Source organism: Phyllostomus discolor, chromosome 2 (genome assembly GCF_004126475.2).
Source record: "Phyllostomus discolor isolate MPI-MPIP mPhyDis1 chromosome 2, mPhyDis1.pri.v3, whole genome shotgun sequence".
Classification (NCBI taxonomy): Eukaryota; Metazoa; Chordata; class Mammalia; order Chiroptera; family Phyllostomidae; genus Phyllostomus; species Phyllostomus discolor.
In genome coordinates, this window is record NC_040904.2 from 164,599,456 (window position 1) to 164,617,335 (window position 17,880).

Here is a 17,880-nt window from a genome sequence, read left to right on the forward strand (position 1 = left end):
TGAAGCCAGGGTGCCAGGTGCTGGCCATGGGCTCACCCAGGACTCAGAAACAGACTGTTTATTGAAGCTATTCTGACATCATTTTTCAGACTGTCTCACAGCCTTGGGACCATGGATGGGACCAGGATGGGAGGGAATCTTCTTGGACTCTGGGGGAAGGGATGTCGGTCTCCGCATATGTGGGGCTCAGTTGAGGACGCTCCTGTGAGTGGCAGATGTGGTCTTCATGGAGTAGGCCTTGTTGGCTCCACTGGAGAATCTCAGGGCATTGCTGCCCATGGTTCCCCCAAAGGCCAGCCCACTGCCACCACCGGTCCCCCCGTAGGTCAGTCTGCTGCCACCACCACCAGTGGTGTTCACCACAGCTGAGAAAGAAGAAAGGACGACTGTCAGCATGGGCCCACCACCGAGGCCCCATCCCTGCCCTCCACCCCACCATCCTGCTGTGGTTGCCCTGCCCTCTGCCCCCACCATCACCTCTCTCTCCCACCACCCGCCATGGGCCAGCCCGGAAGGAGCCTCTGATGGTGGGGGCAGGGCATTCCCCTGCCTGACCCTGCCTTCTTTCAAGACTTCCCTGGGCCCTTGAGTCTGGCTGACTGGGAGCTACCGGGCACCTGCTGGAAGCTATTGAAGAAAAAGAAGCTCCAGGTCCCCAGGAGACTGGACCGGTATGCCATCCTATAAACCCCACCCAGTCTGGTGACCACAAGGGGTGGGCCAAAGCCAAGGACTTACAGATGTTCAGGGTTCCCACTCCGTCTCCGATCAGCCTGGGGTAGAGGACAGACATGTGAGAGCAGCTCTCTCCTCAGCACTGGAGGAGGCACTCCCAGGCACCCCTCCAGCCAGGCCCCAAGCAGGACTGGTGTTCCTTCCAGTGCCCCCACACTACCAGCCTTCCTTCAGCCTTGCTGCAAAATGAGCAAGGAGGAATGGCAGCCAGGGTTCACTTAGGCCCTCCCACCTGCTGGCTACATGACCTTGGGAACCTCTTAGTGCCTCCATTTCCTCACCTATAAATAGGGCCAAACTCAGTACCAGCCTCACAGGGTCATTTGTGAGGATTAAATGACATAATTCACCTAAAGCTCTGGGCACACAGGATTCAGTAAATGGTAGCTGCTCTTACTATTACATCGACAGCTGCCTCCCCCAACCAGGTCCTAAGATCCTCAAAGTGAGCTGTAGCTTACCGATTACTATATCTCCAGTCCCTGCATGAGGTCTGGCATGTAGTGATTAATGTGTGTTAAAATAATTAGTGTATTGTTGACTGAGTGAATGCAGTTCCATCAGGGACTGAGGAGGGAATGGGGAGGTAGGTGGACTGGCTTTAAGCAGCCTATGGGGCTGAAACACGTCTTGCACTGGAAATTAAAAATTTACCCAAGACAGCTGGGTGTGTTTGCTTTGTGACACACAGCCCCATTGTCACCAAGCCCTTGGCCTTGAGGATGAGTGTAGGGGAGAGGACACCTCACATTTGTGGAGGTAGTGAGGGAGCCACCTGGTCTCAGCAGCCCCAAGTCCAGGGGGCCGAGCAAAGGCCAAGGGCAAGAGATGGGTATACTAGGAGGCTTCCAGGCCTCTTGTTCAAATGCCCCTGCAAGTGCTGGGAGTTGCTGGCAGCTGGGGGCAACGATTCCATTCAAGGATTCAATCCCTAAAGACCTCGAAAGGAGGGAACCTGAATGTCTCAGGCTCCAGTGATTTGTGTGATTTTTCTTTTCTGATCCTAAATAAATATTCATTTTTGTGCCTAACTTTATATTTGTAACTTTGTATTCCTAACAAAGGCCCCCAAATTGGATGAGTTTCTAAATCCTAGACCTGCCCCTGGGAAGGGCAGAGGGACTGAGGAATGAATAAGGTGACTATCTCCATGTCCCCTAAGCAGCAGAGACAGGACAGCCTCGTCTAAGGGAACCAGGACCTAAGCCCCAATGACAGCAACATGGTCTGAGGTTAGGCTTCAGGAGGAATGTCTCTGCTTGCTTCAGCCCCCTCATTTACCAACAGGAGAAAGTGAATCAGGCCCCACTCTAAGGGTCCTCCAGCTCTGATTCTAGGAGGAAAAGAGGCCCAGGGTATGCATTCCCAAGAAAATGAGGCTCCCACACCCACAGTGGAGAAAGGTGCAGAGAGAAGCACCTTGGCTGGGACAGTTGGGCTCATGCACTCCCCTATGCCCCAGATCAGCTGCTCTCTCTTCCCAGAAGCCTTTGGTGTTCGATTCCTCTTCCACAAAGACTAGGAAGCCGACCTTCCTCTTCCTGTCCACCGCTCCTTCCAGACTGACCTCAGCATTCATGCACCCTGCCCCCTTGCTCTCTTGTTCTCCGACTCCTTCCTCTCCACTCCATTCATCACCCATCTCTGTCCCCAGCCTTTCGGGATAATGCTCAGAAAAGAAAAAGCACTTTGTAACCTCAGCACTTTATATGTCCAAGCTACTGGTCTCTGAGTGCTTCCTTTGCAGATGTTTCGTCTCCTCTACCCCTCTGCAAGCTTCCTGAGGGCAGAAACATGTCTTACATATTACCTACTTCTGTTGGGTTCCAACAAGCCAAGCCATGATGAGACCTACTTCCAGGCTTCTGCCCATGCTGTTCCCTCTCACCCTCACCAAATCCTAACCTTCCCCCAAGGCCCACTCTAAAGCCATCTATTGGCTGATTTAATCAACCAACCCATCAAAGTGAGAATGAAAGCACAATTTCATCAACATGGCTTCTCTGTCTTTCATGAAGAATTCCCTGAGACTAACCCATCCCAGCCTCCTCTCAGGCTGCACAAATATCTCTGGGGACAGGGAGAAATTAACCTCCTCCACATTCAGTCAATACCATGTGACTTAGCACTTTGTACAGTGAGAAGAAGCCTGGAGTAAAGGAAGATGCTTGAACCAGAAATCAGAAGAGCTTGACGGCGCACCAGCCTTGTCCCTTCAATTAATAAAACTGAACCACAGTTTCCTCTCTGTATTAACACCACCTGACCTGTTTACCTGAATGTGTTCTAAGGATCAAAGATGATCCTGCTAATGGCCACACAAATGAAATTACTACTTCAACTTTACGCTGAGCTTTACACCACGTGGTCTTTCCTTCTAGGTCATCTTATCAAGGGCAAAGAAGTAAACATCAGCGTACCCTCCCCAAACTTCCCACCTCCAGGGCCCTGCAGAAGAGGGCACACAGGAAATGCTTGTTGATGGATGAATGTCAAGCCCCAGGCCCCACTGAGCCTTAAAAGGATCCCTTTCTCAGTTTCTCACCGGCTCTCCTCGCCCTCCAGCAGCTTGCGGTAGGTGGCAATCTCCACGTCCAGGGCCAGCTTGACATTCAGGAGCTCTTGGTACTCACGCAGCTGCCGAGCCATGTCCTGCCTGGCTCGCTGCAGGGCAGCCTCCAGCTCCTCCTGTTTGGCACGTGCATCCTTGAGGGCTAGCTCCCCCTGGTCTTCAGCCTCAGCAATGGCGGCCTCCAGCTTGGCACGCTGTGGGCAATAGAGCAGCTGTGAGGCAGGGGCCAGTCTCACCAGTCACCGTCTTCCTGCCTCCCCATCCTGCGGTGAGCACTTGGGCAACATGCTTACAAGGCTTCTTTGGCACCAGCCTACTTCCCCAAGCACGAAAGGATCCCAAGGGTTAAAAACATGGGTTCTGAACCTATGCACCCCAATGTTCATAGCAGCACAATTTATAATAGCCAAGTGCTGGAAACAGCCTAAGTGCCCATCAGTAAATGAGTGGATCAAAAAACTGTGGTACATTTACACAGTGGAATACTACACAGCAGAAAGAAAGAAGGAGCTCCTACCCTTCACCACAGCATGGATAGAACTGGAGAGCATTCTGCTAAGTGAAGTAAGCCAGGTGGTGAAAGACAAATACCATATGATCTCACCTCTCAGTGGAACTTAATCAACAAAACAAACAAACAAATGAGCAAAATAGTTCCAGAGACATTGAAATGAAGAACAAACTGACCAGAGAGAAGTGAGGAGGGAGATAATGAGGGAAAGAAGGGGAAGGATCATCAAGGAACATGTATACAGAACCCATGGACAAGGACAAATGGGAGGGTAGGACTGAATGTGGGAGGTGGGGGTGGGTAGGGTGGGGAGAGTAGTGGGACAAAATGGGGACAACTGTAATTGAACAACAATTAAAAAAACGGTTCTGATACCCAATGCCTAGGTTCCAGTTCTGTCTCTGACACTTACCAACTATGTGATCTTAGATAAATCAACCCTTCTAAGCCAAAGTATCCTCTTTTTATTTTTTCCCCTCACCTGAGGGCATTTTTTATTGCTTTTAGAGAGAGAGGAAGAGAGAAAGTAAGGAAGAAAGAAAAACATCGATTGGTTGCTTTCAGCATGTGCCCAGACCGGGGGTGAAACACTCCCAGACCAAGGATCAAACCCACAACCTAGGTATGTGCCCTGTCGGGGAATCAAACCCACAGCCCCTCGGTTCCAGGACAACGCTCCAACCAACCATGCCATTCCAGCCAGAGCCAAAGTCTCCTCTTCTCTATAAAAGCAATAATCATAGTGTCTACCTCACACAGATATTGCGAGAATTAAATGAGGTAATACACAATTCCTTGGCACAGTGTCCAGCACGCAGTAAGCACTTAATAATAAATGCTATTATGATGTGCAAATGCCCAGCTCCCCAGCCCCCATGAGAGCACCTCCAAAGTCACTGGATCCTAGTTAAGTTCCCAAATTTCAGGCAGTTGATAAGAATCAAAACCACCTTCAAAACAGGTACCAGTTTGGCCAGACTTGGAGCAGAGACACTACTTGGAACCCCCAGGCCCAAAATGCATGATCAGCAGCCCCCAGGGTTTGGAAGGAGTAATCAGATTCACGATGGACCTGAACAATGACTGCCACTTCCTGCCCGGCCTCTGCCTTCCCTCTGTGTGTAGCCCCACCCCCACCCCACCCCCACACCACCAGGAGCTTATCTAGTGCTGGGCCTCCTCTTGTCAACTCAGAGGACGACCATCCCCACATCCTACCCCAGTCTCCTCCTTCCTTCTCACCCACAGTTCCTTGCCCTCAGATCCTCCCCCCGCAGCTTATGCACTCAGCCTCTCTGTCCATCCCCCCAACCCTCCTCAGGTGGCCCTCTGGTGCTCTCTGCCCCTCAAGCACCTAGCAGTGCCCTCCCTGTTCTACTGGTGCCCCTTGGCCAAGCCCATCCCACTGTCTCTGGGCCCCTCAATGGTGGCAGACACCCCAAGTCTGGGGCCTGGTTCTGTCCTGTTGTGTGAGAGGATACCCGGATGTGACAGAAACTGCAGGGTTTTGGGCACCTGCCATTCATTATGCTGAGTCTCTCCACTGGCCTGGAGGCTGGCTTGCTTCCCTGGTGACTCATGGCCCCACGTCTGTGCCAGGAGGCAGCCTTTGCCCTCACATCAACAGGCCTTCAGGGGTTCAAGGGGAGGACATTTCTGGGCAAACCACTCCCACATCCCATCCTCCCAGCTCACCTGGAAGTTAGGTCTCTGGAGCTGCCACACTGGTCACCTTCCCTCCCTCCCCATTGCAGACACCTGCTTAGGTTTAGCTGCCCCTCCCCGCCCGGGCCCCCACCCGTGCCTCCACCAGAGCTTAGGAGACCCTTCCCTCATCAACACCCCCCCCATCCGCTACGCAGCATGTGCTCCCATCAGTCTGTTGTCGGAGACCTGTGCCCTCACCATGTGCCAGGTGCAGGGAAGGGAGGAGCAGTGAACCAGACAAATGGGGCCCCTCCTCTAAGGCATTTTTTATATTCCAGTGTGGGGCACAGTCAAAATACTTAATAAGACAGAACATTTCAGACAGTGATAGGTGCTTTAGGGAACTTCAGACAGACTGCTGATAGATTCGCTCAGTGGTTGAAAAAGCTATCTCTTAGATCTTTTGTCCTAAACCCCGGGGGATAGGAAAGGGGCAGCCACATACAGAGCTGGGAGAACCACATTCCAGGTAGAGGGAACACCAAGTGCAAAGGCCCTGAAGCATGCAGATGCCTGGCAAATGCAAGGTACAGGAAGTGGGCTGGTGTGGCCAGAGCACAGCGTGTGAGGGAATGGTGGAAAGTGAGGTCAGGACTGGCACAGGCACTTGTGAGCCGTAGTAAGAGTTTCTGTTGGCCACCATACCCCTGTTCCCTACAAGTGTGAGCTCCCAGGTATACCACATTGCACCCAAAGCTAAGTGCAAGGAGAGAGCTCAGTACCAATTTGGTAACAAGGTGTTTTTTTTCTGGTCAGCCAGCCTGAGGCTTCTTCCATAGGCTGTATGCTCAGCTAGGACTCCTCTCCTCCCTTTGGCCTGAGCCAAAACCTGGCCAAGAACATTCTGTCCTGAAGCTCTCACAAGTGGGTCTGAGCTGCACCAGCCTGTGCCTGGTGGAGCAGGGGTGAGGGGGGGTGAGGGGAGGGGCTTGGGAGAGGGCAGGGCTGACACCCACGCCCCCAGCCTCCTGCTCCTGATTGTCAGCTGGCTACCCTGCCCATGCTCTAAGAAACAGGGAGAGGCAAGGAGGAGGGCTTGTGCTCACCTGGTTCTTGATGTTGTCGATCTCAGCCTGCAGCCTCTGGATGGCCCGGTTCATCTCCGCAATCTCATTCCGGGTGTTCCGGAGATCATCCCCATGCTTCCCAGCCTGGGCCTGGAGGATCTCAAACTGGAACAGCCACACAGAGAGGTATGGCAGCCATGATCACAGGGGACTTGTCCCTCTCTCCACCCAAGGAAGGCCCAAGGTTCTGGCTGACCAGCCCGCTCAGTTTGTCTTCCCAGGGAGAGACAGTCTGACTCCCAGCAACCTTCACCCCATGGTCAGAGGCCAGACATGGGACAATGGGGTGGCTCAGGGGCTCAGTTTCCTCCCAGCTGGGACAGAGAGGACAAGGATGGCTCCCGGAGCCCCTCACCATTGATCCCAGGGCTCTTCCCATTCCTACCACACCCTAGTGCTAGAGAACCCCTGGAAGTCTGAGACCCTCACCTATCAAGCACACCCTCCTCAGCATCACCCACTGCACAGGTGAGGAGAGCGAGTCCCAGGGAATGACAGCACTGCCCAAGGACCACACAGCAAATCTGAGCCCAGGTCTCCTGTTGGCATACCTGTGTTCTCACCTGTGCACCACGGATGACTCCCTGTAAGCTGCTTTAAACCCTGCCTCAGGCTCCCTCCCCCAGCAGCCCCACCCACTCCCTTAGCACCTGCAGTCATCTGTGCCGCCTCCACACAGTGCCTGGTCTGCGGCCCTCGGACCCTGCTTTCCCATCTACTAGCTGTGTGGAGTTAGGCAAATCACTGAACCTCTCTGACCCTCAGTCTTCTCAACTACATATAAAATGGGGGTAATACAGTGCCTACCTAGTAGGGCTGTTATGTGGGTTAAATGAGTCAGTAAAAGTAAAACATATGAAACACTGCCTAGCACTATGAGTACTTGCCATTACTTTAAGCACTATGAGTACTTTAGCCATTATAATTATTAAACCATATCCACTTCCTCTGCCCTGCACCCCCACGAGGGAAGGGCCCTGTCCTTTGCTTCCTCTTTTTCCCCAGGACACCAGAGAATACCACAAACTTAAACACCAGTGCCTGCCAGACCAGTGGGACCAGACCCTAAAGGCTTGAGACAGGGTTAGGAGTAAGGAAAACTGCCACCAAGGACCCTGCAGGAGGAGGGAATGTGGCACACCTTGGTCTGGTACCAGGACTCGGCCTCGGCCCGGCTGCGGTTGGCGATGTCCTCGTACTGGGCCTTGACCTCGGCGATGATGCTGTCCAGGTCCAGGGAGCGGCTGTTGTCCATGGAGAGGACCACAGATGTGTCGGAGATCTGGGACTGCAGCTCTGACAACTCCTATAGGGACCAGACAGAACCTGAGGACTTGGGGCAGGACCCACCCTTGTTCCCAGGCCCATCCTGGGATTCCCCACACACCAGGGAAAGAAAAAGGGAGAAGAGGCCAGAGTGGGTGTGAGTCACCAGGCAGGGAGGGGCCACAGACCAGCACCTGCTAAACGGTCCATCCCACCGGGGCTCCCCAAAGAGCCCAGGAGCAGCTTCTCAAATAAGAGTCTGGTGGGACTGCAGCAGGTAGAAAAGTGAGAGGGCGTGGGAGCTGCGGTGGCCCCACTGTGAGGTGTTGCCCAGGGGCATGAGCTCTACTGTGAAGGGGGCCGCTGGGGGTGAGTAAAGTAAGTCCTATTCTACCCAATAATGAAACACTCTGCAGGCTTTAAATCAGATGATATGGCTGTATTTGTGGTCAGGGAAGTATACCCATGACATTCCATTACATGGAAAGAGTATGGTTCTATTTTCACTAAAATATATGTTTCTTTATCTCTGTATATATACACACAGAAAAAAATCTGAAAAGGTAGATGATAAGAGAGGATGTAGGTGACTTATTTTTAATTTTACGCTTTACTTAATTTTCTGGATTTTTTGCAATGAGTATACATTTTATCATGAGAAAAAACATATACACATATGCACACAGACACACAAATATATATGGCATGCGACAGACATGTGAAGACCTGCACTGAGATTAGAAATGCCCAGAGAAGGCCTCGAGGATCCAGCCCCTTGGAAATTCACTCTGAGAGGTTACTGGAGGCGGAATATTCAGACACGGACAGGACTGAACTGAGAAATGAGAACTGTACATAGTGCCACGTGTAATTATGTCCCAGACCAGTCCCGCCAGATGACTGGCCACCCTGTCTTCTTCCTAAGGCTAGAGCCTCACACTGATGGGAGTGAAAAGGACATTAAGTCCTGTGAGGGAAAGAGCTGGAAGCCCAGGGCAGGGCAAGGGTGAGCGGCAGAGAATGAGATGGGGGGGTGGACAGACAGAGTAGCCCCCTGGTGAGCAGCCTCCCGCCCAGTCCCTCTGGGTGGAAACTCTCAGGCTCTCCGGTCTTACCTGCCCCAGGCTACCTAGCCTGCCCCACCCAGCCCACCACGGAACTCCGGCACAGCCTGGGACCCCTTGACATTCTCCTGGCTCCTTCAGTGCCTCCCTATCACACTTCCAGACAAGTGGTCATTCCACATCTATAAAAGGCCAATCCTGACAGACCCCGCCACCTTGCTCTAACAAGGCCAGCTCTCCTGCACTGCCCGCCATCAAGGGCTCCTGAGTCCAGAAAGGATAAAGAGCAGGATGAAGGCAACCCCCACACAGTGAGCACACACCCAGACTAGCTCAGAGGCAGGGGGTGGACCAGAAGGCTCCCTGGTTAGGACACTTGGGACAGGACGAGCCTCCCAGCCCTGAGGTCCTCACCATCTCATAGAAGCTCCTGAGGAAGTTGATCTCCTCATTCAGGCCATTCGCCTTGGCCTCCAGCTCCACCTTGTTCATGTAGGTGGCATCCACATCCTGGAGGGGCGGGGTGGGGGGTGAGGAGTACACAGACCATTTAGCAGGGATGGGAGTAAGCCAGCACCGTCCAACCTCAGGGCCAAACGCCACTGCCCTACCAAGAAACACACAATTTCTCCAGGCTGCCTGATGTGCCCATGGCAGGAAGTTTCCTCTACTCAACCCTCCCAGGCTGCAACACAGGCGTCATCTCCAGGAAGCCCCAGGACCAGAGGCACCCTCTCCGTGCCTGTAGCCCAGAGCACCCCAAAGCCCCAACCCCAGCACTTCACCAGTTCTTAAAGGCTTTGATGGTCTGGACACACCCCTGGCTCTGCCACCTGCTACTAGCTATATAACCTTGAACAAATCACTTTGATTCTGTGAGCTTCAACTTCTGATCAGGCAAATAAGAGGGCATAAAACCATTCAGACTCCAGGGCACCACTCTCAGATGAGTATTTCACTTGCAGCATGGCTGATTCTGGCATAGGCGGGCCACAGATAACACTGCAGGTCCAGACGATGTCTGGATACTTTCCAGCCACACTTTCCTTTGGTTGAGTCCTATGGATAGTGCCCACTTGCACCCATCCCTGAATCTCCAAGGGCCAGCACTTCAGGGGCAGGCTGCATTTATGTGGATGGTCCTGGAAAATGCAGCTGCTCGGTGAATGTGCACTGAATCAGAATTTTAAATCAAGCTCCTAATTTCAAGACCTTCCAACTTCAGCTTTTACATCTCCCGGGACGGGACTTACTCTGCCTCCAGGGAACCTATTCCATTCATTCAGCAAATATTTCAGGCCTGCCGAGTGCTACCTTGTCTGTAATGAAATGTTTGGACTATGACTGAACATGTCCTTATTTGGAGTTGGAATCTCCCTTTCTAACCTTTATCCTTTGGTATTAATTCTAACCCCTCCAAGCCCAGAAACAAGTCTAGCAACTAACCAGGCACAAACAAATGCACACAAACACACAAGTGCGCACACACAAGACAGGCTCCACTATAAGGGCCTGACTGCCAGATCTCGCCTCCTGCAAACCCATCACTCCCTTCTCGTAGTCCCCCAGGCCAGACCTTGGCCACAGGACCCTGTGGGCTGCTCAGGTCAGAGGGCCATGTGATGCCCTGTGCATTCAGACAACATCCCCGACTCTCCTATCTGTCCCTCTCACCTTTTTCAGCAACACAAACTCGTTCTCAGCAGCCATGCGCCGGTTAATTTCCTCTTCATACCTGCAGCGGAGGAGGCGGGCACGGCGTCAGTGCAGCTTTGTCTCCGTCCCCGCTCGGATGCAGGTGTGAAAATCCACGCTGCATCACCCTCACCTTCTCCTTAATGACACGTCTGGAAAAATGGGTGTCAGCTACGAAACCCAACATCCCTGACTTTTTGATTGCTATGGCTTTGAGTCTTGCCGTGGGATGGGGGTGGGAGAGCAGAGGGCATGTGAATTCAAGGACAAAGGCTGCATGCTCTGGGAGAAAGCGAAGAATAAAAGCCATGCCTACAGACCACTTCATGTGGGGCCTGCCCTGTTCTGAGCTTCCTGCACATTAGCTCATTCAATCCTCACAACAATCTTACGACAGTGGTGCGGTGACTAGCAGGCCAGCAGACAGAGGCACAGAGAGGCAGAGTAATCTGTCCAGTCACTAAGCTGCTGCGTGGCAAAGCCCAGACCTGAGACCTGGAAGTCTGGCTCTAAACCCACTCCTTAACCACTATCTAATCCTACCCCCTGAGGGGGAAGAAGGGGCCTGAAGGGGAGGAACCCTGTGGAATCAAGGAGGGGTGCATACATTCCTGGAATACCCAGGCCCCAACTGCTGGTCTGGTCCCATCGCCCCTCCCGTTCCTCTTTCTCCCGAGGAGCCAGCCCCAACCACAGGAGGACACCAGTGAAGCAGGGCACAGAGCAAGAGAGCAGGTGGGCTTAACCCAGGATTTATTTGGAAACTTAAATGAAAAGGTGTCAGAAACAGAAACTCAGCAGTGCCCAAGAGCTGCTGGGGAGTAACTGTGGCAGGAAGAGGACAACTGGGCAGACAGAGGCCCTCCAGGATTCCAAACTCTCAAGGTCCCTCTCCCTGGAGTCCTGTAGAATAGTTATAGAAATATCCTCAAGGCTGTCTGTCCACCGCTGCCTCAGTGATGTGCCACAGGGCCCAGAGAGTGTGCAGATGGGAGTTTCCGGGCAGCTGCACGCAGGGCCCTCCCTGTGCCTCCTTCAGCCCAGCCCAGTGCTCAGCCTGGCTCCACAGGGAAGCTCTGCAGGCTTCGGGGTGGGGAGAGCATGAGTGCCCACATCTGTGAAGGCACAGAAGGGGCTCGCTGGCTACGCAGGCCTTCCCTGCCCAGCACCTGTCCCATTCCACCTGCCGTGAGATTTATCCTGTTGGCTGTTGCCCCAGGGCAGTAGGGGGTGGCCACTCTCCACGGAGGCCTTTGTTTGTTCTGCCTCCAGTCAGTGCCAGTGTCCCTGCTCTGGCTTAGTCACGCACCTGCAGGCAGAGCGCAGAACTCACTCACTACCCCCCTGCCGAGGGTGCAGGCATGCCAGGGTGGGGACCAGCCCTAGCCTAAAGCTTTGGTTTCTATTTAGTGACAAAAGAAAACTCATTGTGTATCTCAAAGGCCTGTCCTCAAAACCCCAGCTTTCCTGGGCCCTGTACCCCCGGCCCCTTCTCACAGCCTCCTCCTCGTTCCTGCCCCCAGCACACGCCCCATCAGCCTCTGCACCCCCTTCTCCTGGCTCACAATGGTCATTTCCTCTCCTTGCTTCTCTCCAGCCCAAGTTGGTTCCATGTCTCCTCCTGGAAACCAGGGGCCCAAATCTCAAGTCCCAGCTCTTCCAGTGATCTGCTATGTGAGCTGAGCCAGTCCCTGAACCTCTCTTGTCTCTAATTCCTCACCTGAACAAAATGAAGTTGTTCTAGAATAGTTTATGGGAGTCTCACAACTTCTGAAGTACATCTATGATACCTTCTGCCCTACCCTCTTTCGGGGTCTGGGTCAGGCACCCAAAAGGAACGGGTCAGGTCAGGGCTGGGCAGAGATATGTTACTGGGAGTAACTCAGGAGAAAAGAGCAGAAAGACTTGGAAGTACCCCCAGGGACAAGGGCACTAGGGCTGGCAGGGAATGTGTTAGTCAAGACCCTTCATGGGTTGGTGTACTAAGCAGCTTCATCCCCTAACCCAGTGGGGACTTGCAGAGGGCCAGCTGATTGGCCCAATACAAGGGACAGATTGAACCCCTCCCATTCCCGCTCCCCACAGGTCACAGCGGGAGGCAGTACTTATTCTTGAAGTCTTCCACCACGTCCTGTGTGTTCTGAAGCTCCATCTCCAAGCGGCTGCCATCCATCTGCAAGGCCTCAAGCTGTCTGCGCAGGTCAGCAATACGGGCTTCAAAGATGCCTGGGAGGCGGCTGCTCTTGACTGACTTCTGCTCCTGCAGCAGAGCCCACTTGGTCTCCAGCAGCTTGTTCTGCTGCTCCAGAAACCGCACCTGCAAGGGAAATGGAGGAGGAAACTCCTGAGCGGCAGACCCTGCTGCCCACAGTGAGGGTGGGAGGGTCTCCAGCCACCCAGCAGAACCCATGCTCCCACTGGCCATTCCTCCAACCTTGGCCCCCAGCTCTTGGCCCTCTCCTCCAGGAAAATAACCCTGGATAAGCCTCTTCTCCAGGACTCTCTGTCTCAAGTGTCTTAGAGGGTGACCCAGGGGTCAGGTGTACCTGGTTCAACAGTGTGCCCTGGCGCTGTGCTCTAAGGTCTCCTCCCTCCTACACTCCCCCGGCGTTACCAGGGATCTCCACCTCCCTCCCTGAAGGGGTTCCCTTTCCTCCTGTGTCCTGGGCCTGACCAGCCTCCTGCCTTCAGGCTGGGACCCCTCTGTCCTCCCTCAGTATCCTTTCTCCCCTTCTTTCCTCCAGTGAGGCGTCAGGACAGGGCGCTACAATCCAGTCAGTGTAAAATGAGCACCTATTTTGTGCTCAGTCCTGGAGCCCAAAAAGTCCCTAAGAAGCACCCTGTGTGACTGTGGGTGGGAAGCAAGCCTCCTCAGAACCAGCAACTCAGGGAGGCGGGCCCTGGGGGTTGCAGACAGTGAGACAGAGGAAAAGAACTCAGGTCTGAGAGGCATCAGCAGAACCGGAAGGACATGTATGGTCAGCATGGTGAAAAAGAAGAGGACATTGGAGGCCGGGGAAGTGGGGGGAGGTGGATACACTAAGGCAGGAGAGAGAAGGTCTGGTCTACACCTGAGGGAGGAGGCCCTGCAGCGGGACCCAGTGGGGCTAGCCTTTCTTTCCGGGGTCCAGCCCCACTTTGCCCCCCAGTCCAGCCTGCCTCCTCCCTCCCAACACCCACTCTCATTCCCCACTCTCACCCCTCTGGAACCCAAACAGCCAGGAAAAACACCTCCCAAATGTCCCTTCCCCTCACTGCCCCCAGATGGGCTGTCTCCAAAGGCAGTTATAACCTCGCTCAGTTCCAAACACCAAGTGGAAGCAGCGGGACCAGGTAGGGTGGGGCGGGTGTGACCGCGAGCCTCCCTGCTTCCCTCCAGCCCTTTATTTTTAGCATCTGCCTGGAGGTAGAGAGTGAGGGTGAGGAGGGCCTCCTCAGCCGGGAAGGGGGTTTCACCCCTACCTCACCTCTGAATCCACAAAGACCCCTCACAGAGAAAGGGGCCCAGAAAGAGAGGAACTCCTGGCCCTGGCCTCTGGAGCTCCCCATGTTGGTGAATAGAAAGACTGATTGTCCCAGCCCCTAGCTCAGTAGCCGCTTGACCTGGAGCGTGGCGTGGCTCCAGGCAGGTTGCAGCCGGCTCACCTTGTCGATGAAGGAGGCGAACTTGTCGTTGAGGGTCTTGATCTGCTCACGCTCCTCCTGGCGCGCCTGCTGGATGGAGGGGTCGATATGCATCTGCAGCGGGGTCAGCAGGCTCTGATTGATGGTGACCTGTTGGATGCCGGGGCCCACCGGATCCCCGTAGGCGGAGTGCACGGCCACGCGCGGCCGCAAGGTGCCCAGGCCATAGAGGCTGCCGCCGCGGGAGACGCCGGGGCGCACGGAGCTCAGGCGCACCTGGGCACCGCGTCCCGGGAACGTGGCGGAGCGCGAGCTGAAGACCTGGGAGCTGAAGCGGGTGGACATGCTGGCTGCACCGGGGCGGACCTAGCAGTGGGCGAGAGGGAGCCGAATTCGCTGACCTTCGGAGCACCTGGCCGCTTTTATCTGCTAGGCTCCGGCCGATCGCCTTACACAGGTAGGGGCGGGGCTGGCCGCCTGCCACCTTTCTCTTGCCGCGCGCCCCCCCCACCGCCGCCCCTCCCAGGGCTGTGCTTCCGCCCTCCGCGCCGCCCACCCGGCCAAGCCCAAGCTTTCCGTCCAAACCCAAACAGTCCAGAGTGGCAAGGAGGGCTGGGGGTCCCCCAGAGCGGTAGGAAAGAACGGCCTGAGCCCGACTCAGTCGGGGAAGCTTCCTACAGGGGGCTTGGGGAGTGGGCGAGGATGTCTGGATTCCTGAGGCCGGAGCGGAGGGATCAAGCGGTGAAAAACTGGCGGAAGAGGTGAACAAAAAAGCCCGAGTCCAAGAGTCCACTCCCACCCACACCCCCCACCCCGCCAGACTACTGAAAGCCAGAAAAGCGCTACCCGACAGCCTCCCTCCAAGTGCAGCTCCCCCTTGAGACATCAGCCCAGTTCTTGCGTTGTCTGACCCCGGGGTGTGCCCGGCCTAGCTGGTTCCCCCGCCGCCTGCCCCTGCGCCTCGGTTATGTAGAGAGCGTAGGCCGAGCGGGGTGTGAGCCCCCTTCCCACCGCTCTCCTCCTCACTCTCACTCCGGTAGGCGTGTGAAGCCCAGACGCAGGTGGGAATGGTCACCCTGCCCACCGTGTGCCTCCGTAGAGGAAGGGCACACGGCGTGTACTCGGGACACTTTGAGGATGTCTGTTCACTTCTGCGGGATTTCTCTGCACGCACAGCCTGCACGTGTGCCGTTGTGCCCCTCTGCTAACTCCTCACACAAGTGGGCGTATGCTTTTGGCGGAGGAGTGTCTGCGGACGCCCCGCTGCACCGTTGGTGCCCCAGTCTGAGTGTGTGCTTCATCTGCCCTCAAATGCTCCTCCCCACCCCCTACCCCTGCCATTTTTCTGTTTAACAGTTCCCAGCCGTTTCAAACCCAGCCCCAGGTGGGCATAAACGCTGGGCTAGAGCAGAGAGCACTGGACACAGACACGGCTGAGCTCGAGCCTCCAGCCACGCCTGCCAGGCCCGCCTCACCGCCCCATAGCCGTTTTCTCCAGACCCAGCTCAGAACTGAGGGAGGAATAGCCCTGAGGAGGCCTTGGAAAAGACAGCTGACAAGCCTGTGGTCACCTTTAGCCTCCTGCTAGCCCCAGCCAATGAGCTGGCCAGGTTGTTACCTCAGAACAAGCCTTTTTCAGGCCTTGAGCAACATTTCCCCATTCCAGGGCCTGCCCAGCCCCTCCCTGCAGCATTCCTGGTGGCTCCAGTCCTTGACCTTCTCTTTCCTTCTCTGCATTCACAGGCCAGCACCGTGAGCCCACTCTGCACGCCTTAAGTGCCCTCTGAAGGGCTTTACAAGAAGCTGTTAACACAGAGAGACCGAGGATCGGAATTCCTCTTGTGCAAGAACACACAGTCCAATGGTTCATCCAACTCGGGCTCCCACCCTGGCCCACGCCTCTGCTGACCTCGCTGAGCCCACCTTAGGAGAATCTTGGCAAAATCCAGAGCAGAGTTAATCCCACACAGCCTTTGGCCTCCCTAAAAGATCCCCTCCCCTCTCTGTAATGTTCTGCACACACACACACACACACACCCCTCCACTAAGCACACCCTCACTTGGACGCCTGGCTTTCCCCCTGGCTCTGGACCCAGCTATGAAGCACCAAGCAGCCCAGATCCTCAGCCCTGCCTGGCTTTGCTATACCCACTAAACCTGCCTGGACACCAGGTCGCACAGTCCCCACAGGTGGGACTGGCTACAGCTCTCTGCAGAGGAGGGGAAACACTGTTTTGGGGTCCCTCCTGCATCTCAGAGCCATTACTCATTGTCTATCCCCTAATATACAGCCTCTGATTCTTAAAAGGAAAAAAAAAGACATGATTTGTTTGTATTATCTTGGAATTCAAATGCTTGTTATGATTGCAAAATCATAACAAAAACCTGAGGAAAAGAAGGGAGAAATAAAATGGAGCCATTACACTCAAGCGGCTAGATTATTAAAATCAAGTAGGTTGAGGCATGAGGAAATTATTCGGTTCTTCTTTAACCAGCTCAAGAACCTAATCTTTTGAACTTTCAATTGTGTGCCAGTGCCTGGATATACCTAAATTCCATAGATAAACCTCTGAAAAACCTGAAGAATGTTCATGTGCTGGAGATGTATATCTCTCTGATAGATAGCCATTTGTCACGCTAAAGAAAAAACTCATCCAGATGCCCTGGCATCGATCACTCAGGCCAGGGGTCATCTGGAAGCTTACCGCCCAATGCCAATCCGCTGGCTAACAACACAGGACAGACTTTTCCAACCATGGGCTTTTTACTATAAAAGCTCCCCAACTTTCCTTTCTCTCCTGGAATACATTGGGTATTGCCTAGTTTACAATTTGCAACCTTAAGACCCATGAATAAACTTTTGTCATTTATTTCTAGCCAAAGCCTGTGACTCTTTTGAGCTTGTTCTACAAGGCATTTAACATTTCTGCAAGAAATGTAACACTTAAAAAGTCAGTGATGAAAGACAAAGAGGCAACATACGACAGCCAACAAGCTACTCTCCTAAGCAGATGGATCCACAAGAAAAAGACGAACAACTGCAACAGAAAAGAGGTCAACAGGTGTGAAGAACAGGAGCTATTACCAGAGAAGGAAGCAACTCAGCGCCCGTCGGTAGATGAGTGGATGAAAAAGCTGTAGCTCATGTGCACAATGGAATATTACTCAGCCACAGAAAGAATGAACCTTACCATTTGCAACAGCATGGGTAGACCTGGATGCTAAGTGAAATAAGTCAGTCAGAGAAAGACAAATATCATATGATTCTACTTACATGCATAACCTAAAGAACAAAATAAATGAACCAACTGACTAGAACAGACTCCTAGATACAGAGAATAGGCTGATAGTTGCCAGAGGAGAGGGAGCTTGGGAGACTGGGTAAAAAGGGGAAAGGATTAAGAAGTACAAGTTGGTAGCTGTGGATGTAAAGTACAGCATAAGGAACACAGTCACTAATATGGTGATAACTGTGTGTGGTGCCCAGTGGGTACCTGAAATACCAGGGAGGCCACTTTGTAAACTACGTGATTATCTAACCACTGTGCTGTACACCTAACACTAATACAAAATGATATTGAGTGTCAACCATAATTAAAAAATAGTATTTAAACTTTAAAAAAGGAATATGAGATGTTG

At 53.7% G+C, this 17,880-nt stretch overlaps 1 protein-coding gene across 3 annotated transcripts; it reads right to left on the bottom strand.

Annotated features, from left to right (window-relative positions):
- Positions 1-11: 11 nt before the first annotated feature.
- On the bottom strand, positions 12-14,710 carry KRT7 (keratin 7). Of its 3 annotated transcripts, none has more exons than XM_028532164.2 (9): positions 14,263-14,707; positions 12,723-12,934; positions 10,597-10,657; positions 9,337-9,432; positions 7,734-7,898; positions 6,572-6,697; positions 3,281-3,501; positions 739-773; positions 12-365 (listed from the first exon to the last, which is right to left on the bottom strand). In XM_028532164.2, the coding sequence occupies exons 1-9, from the start codon at positions 14,584-14,586 to the stop codon at positions 187-189; spliced, it is 1,419 nt and encodes a 472-aa protein (XP_028387965.1). In that variant the 5' UTR covers positions 14,587-14,707; the 3' UTR covers positions 12-186. The 3 variants fall into 3 exon arrangements, with proteins under 3 accessions (XP_028387965.1, XP_035874867.1, XP_035874868.1); XM_036018975.1 differs by lacking the exons at positions 12-365; positions 739-773 and adding exons at positions 2,751-2,783; positions 2,938-2,941 and having other exon boundaries at positions 14,263-14,708; XM_036018974.1 differs by lacking the exons at positions 12-365; positions 739-773 and adding an exon at positions 780-914 and having other exon boundaries at positions 14,263-14,710.
- Positions 14,711-17,880: the final 3,170 nt, after the last annotated feature.

What these genes read in the sequence shown, in the direction of transcription:
- KRT7 (XM_028532164.2), bottom strand. Translation starts at nt 14,586, where the DNA reads ATGTCCACCCGCTTCAGCTCCCAGGTCTTCAGCTCGCGCTCCGCCACG. An exon ending in AGTTTGTGTTGCTGAAAAAG is followed by an intron (nt 9,433 to 10,596) that starts GTGAGAGGGACA and finishes CCGCCCCTCCAG; the next exon opens with GATGTGGATGCCACCTACAT. An exon ending in TCAGGAGCTTCTATGAGATG is followed by an intron (nt 7,899 to 9,336) that starts GTGAGGACCTCA and finishes TGGTCCCTATAG; the next exon opens with GAGTTGTCAGAGCTGCAGTC.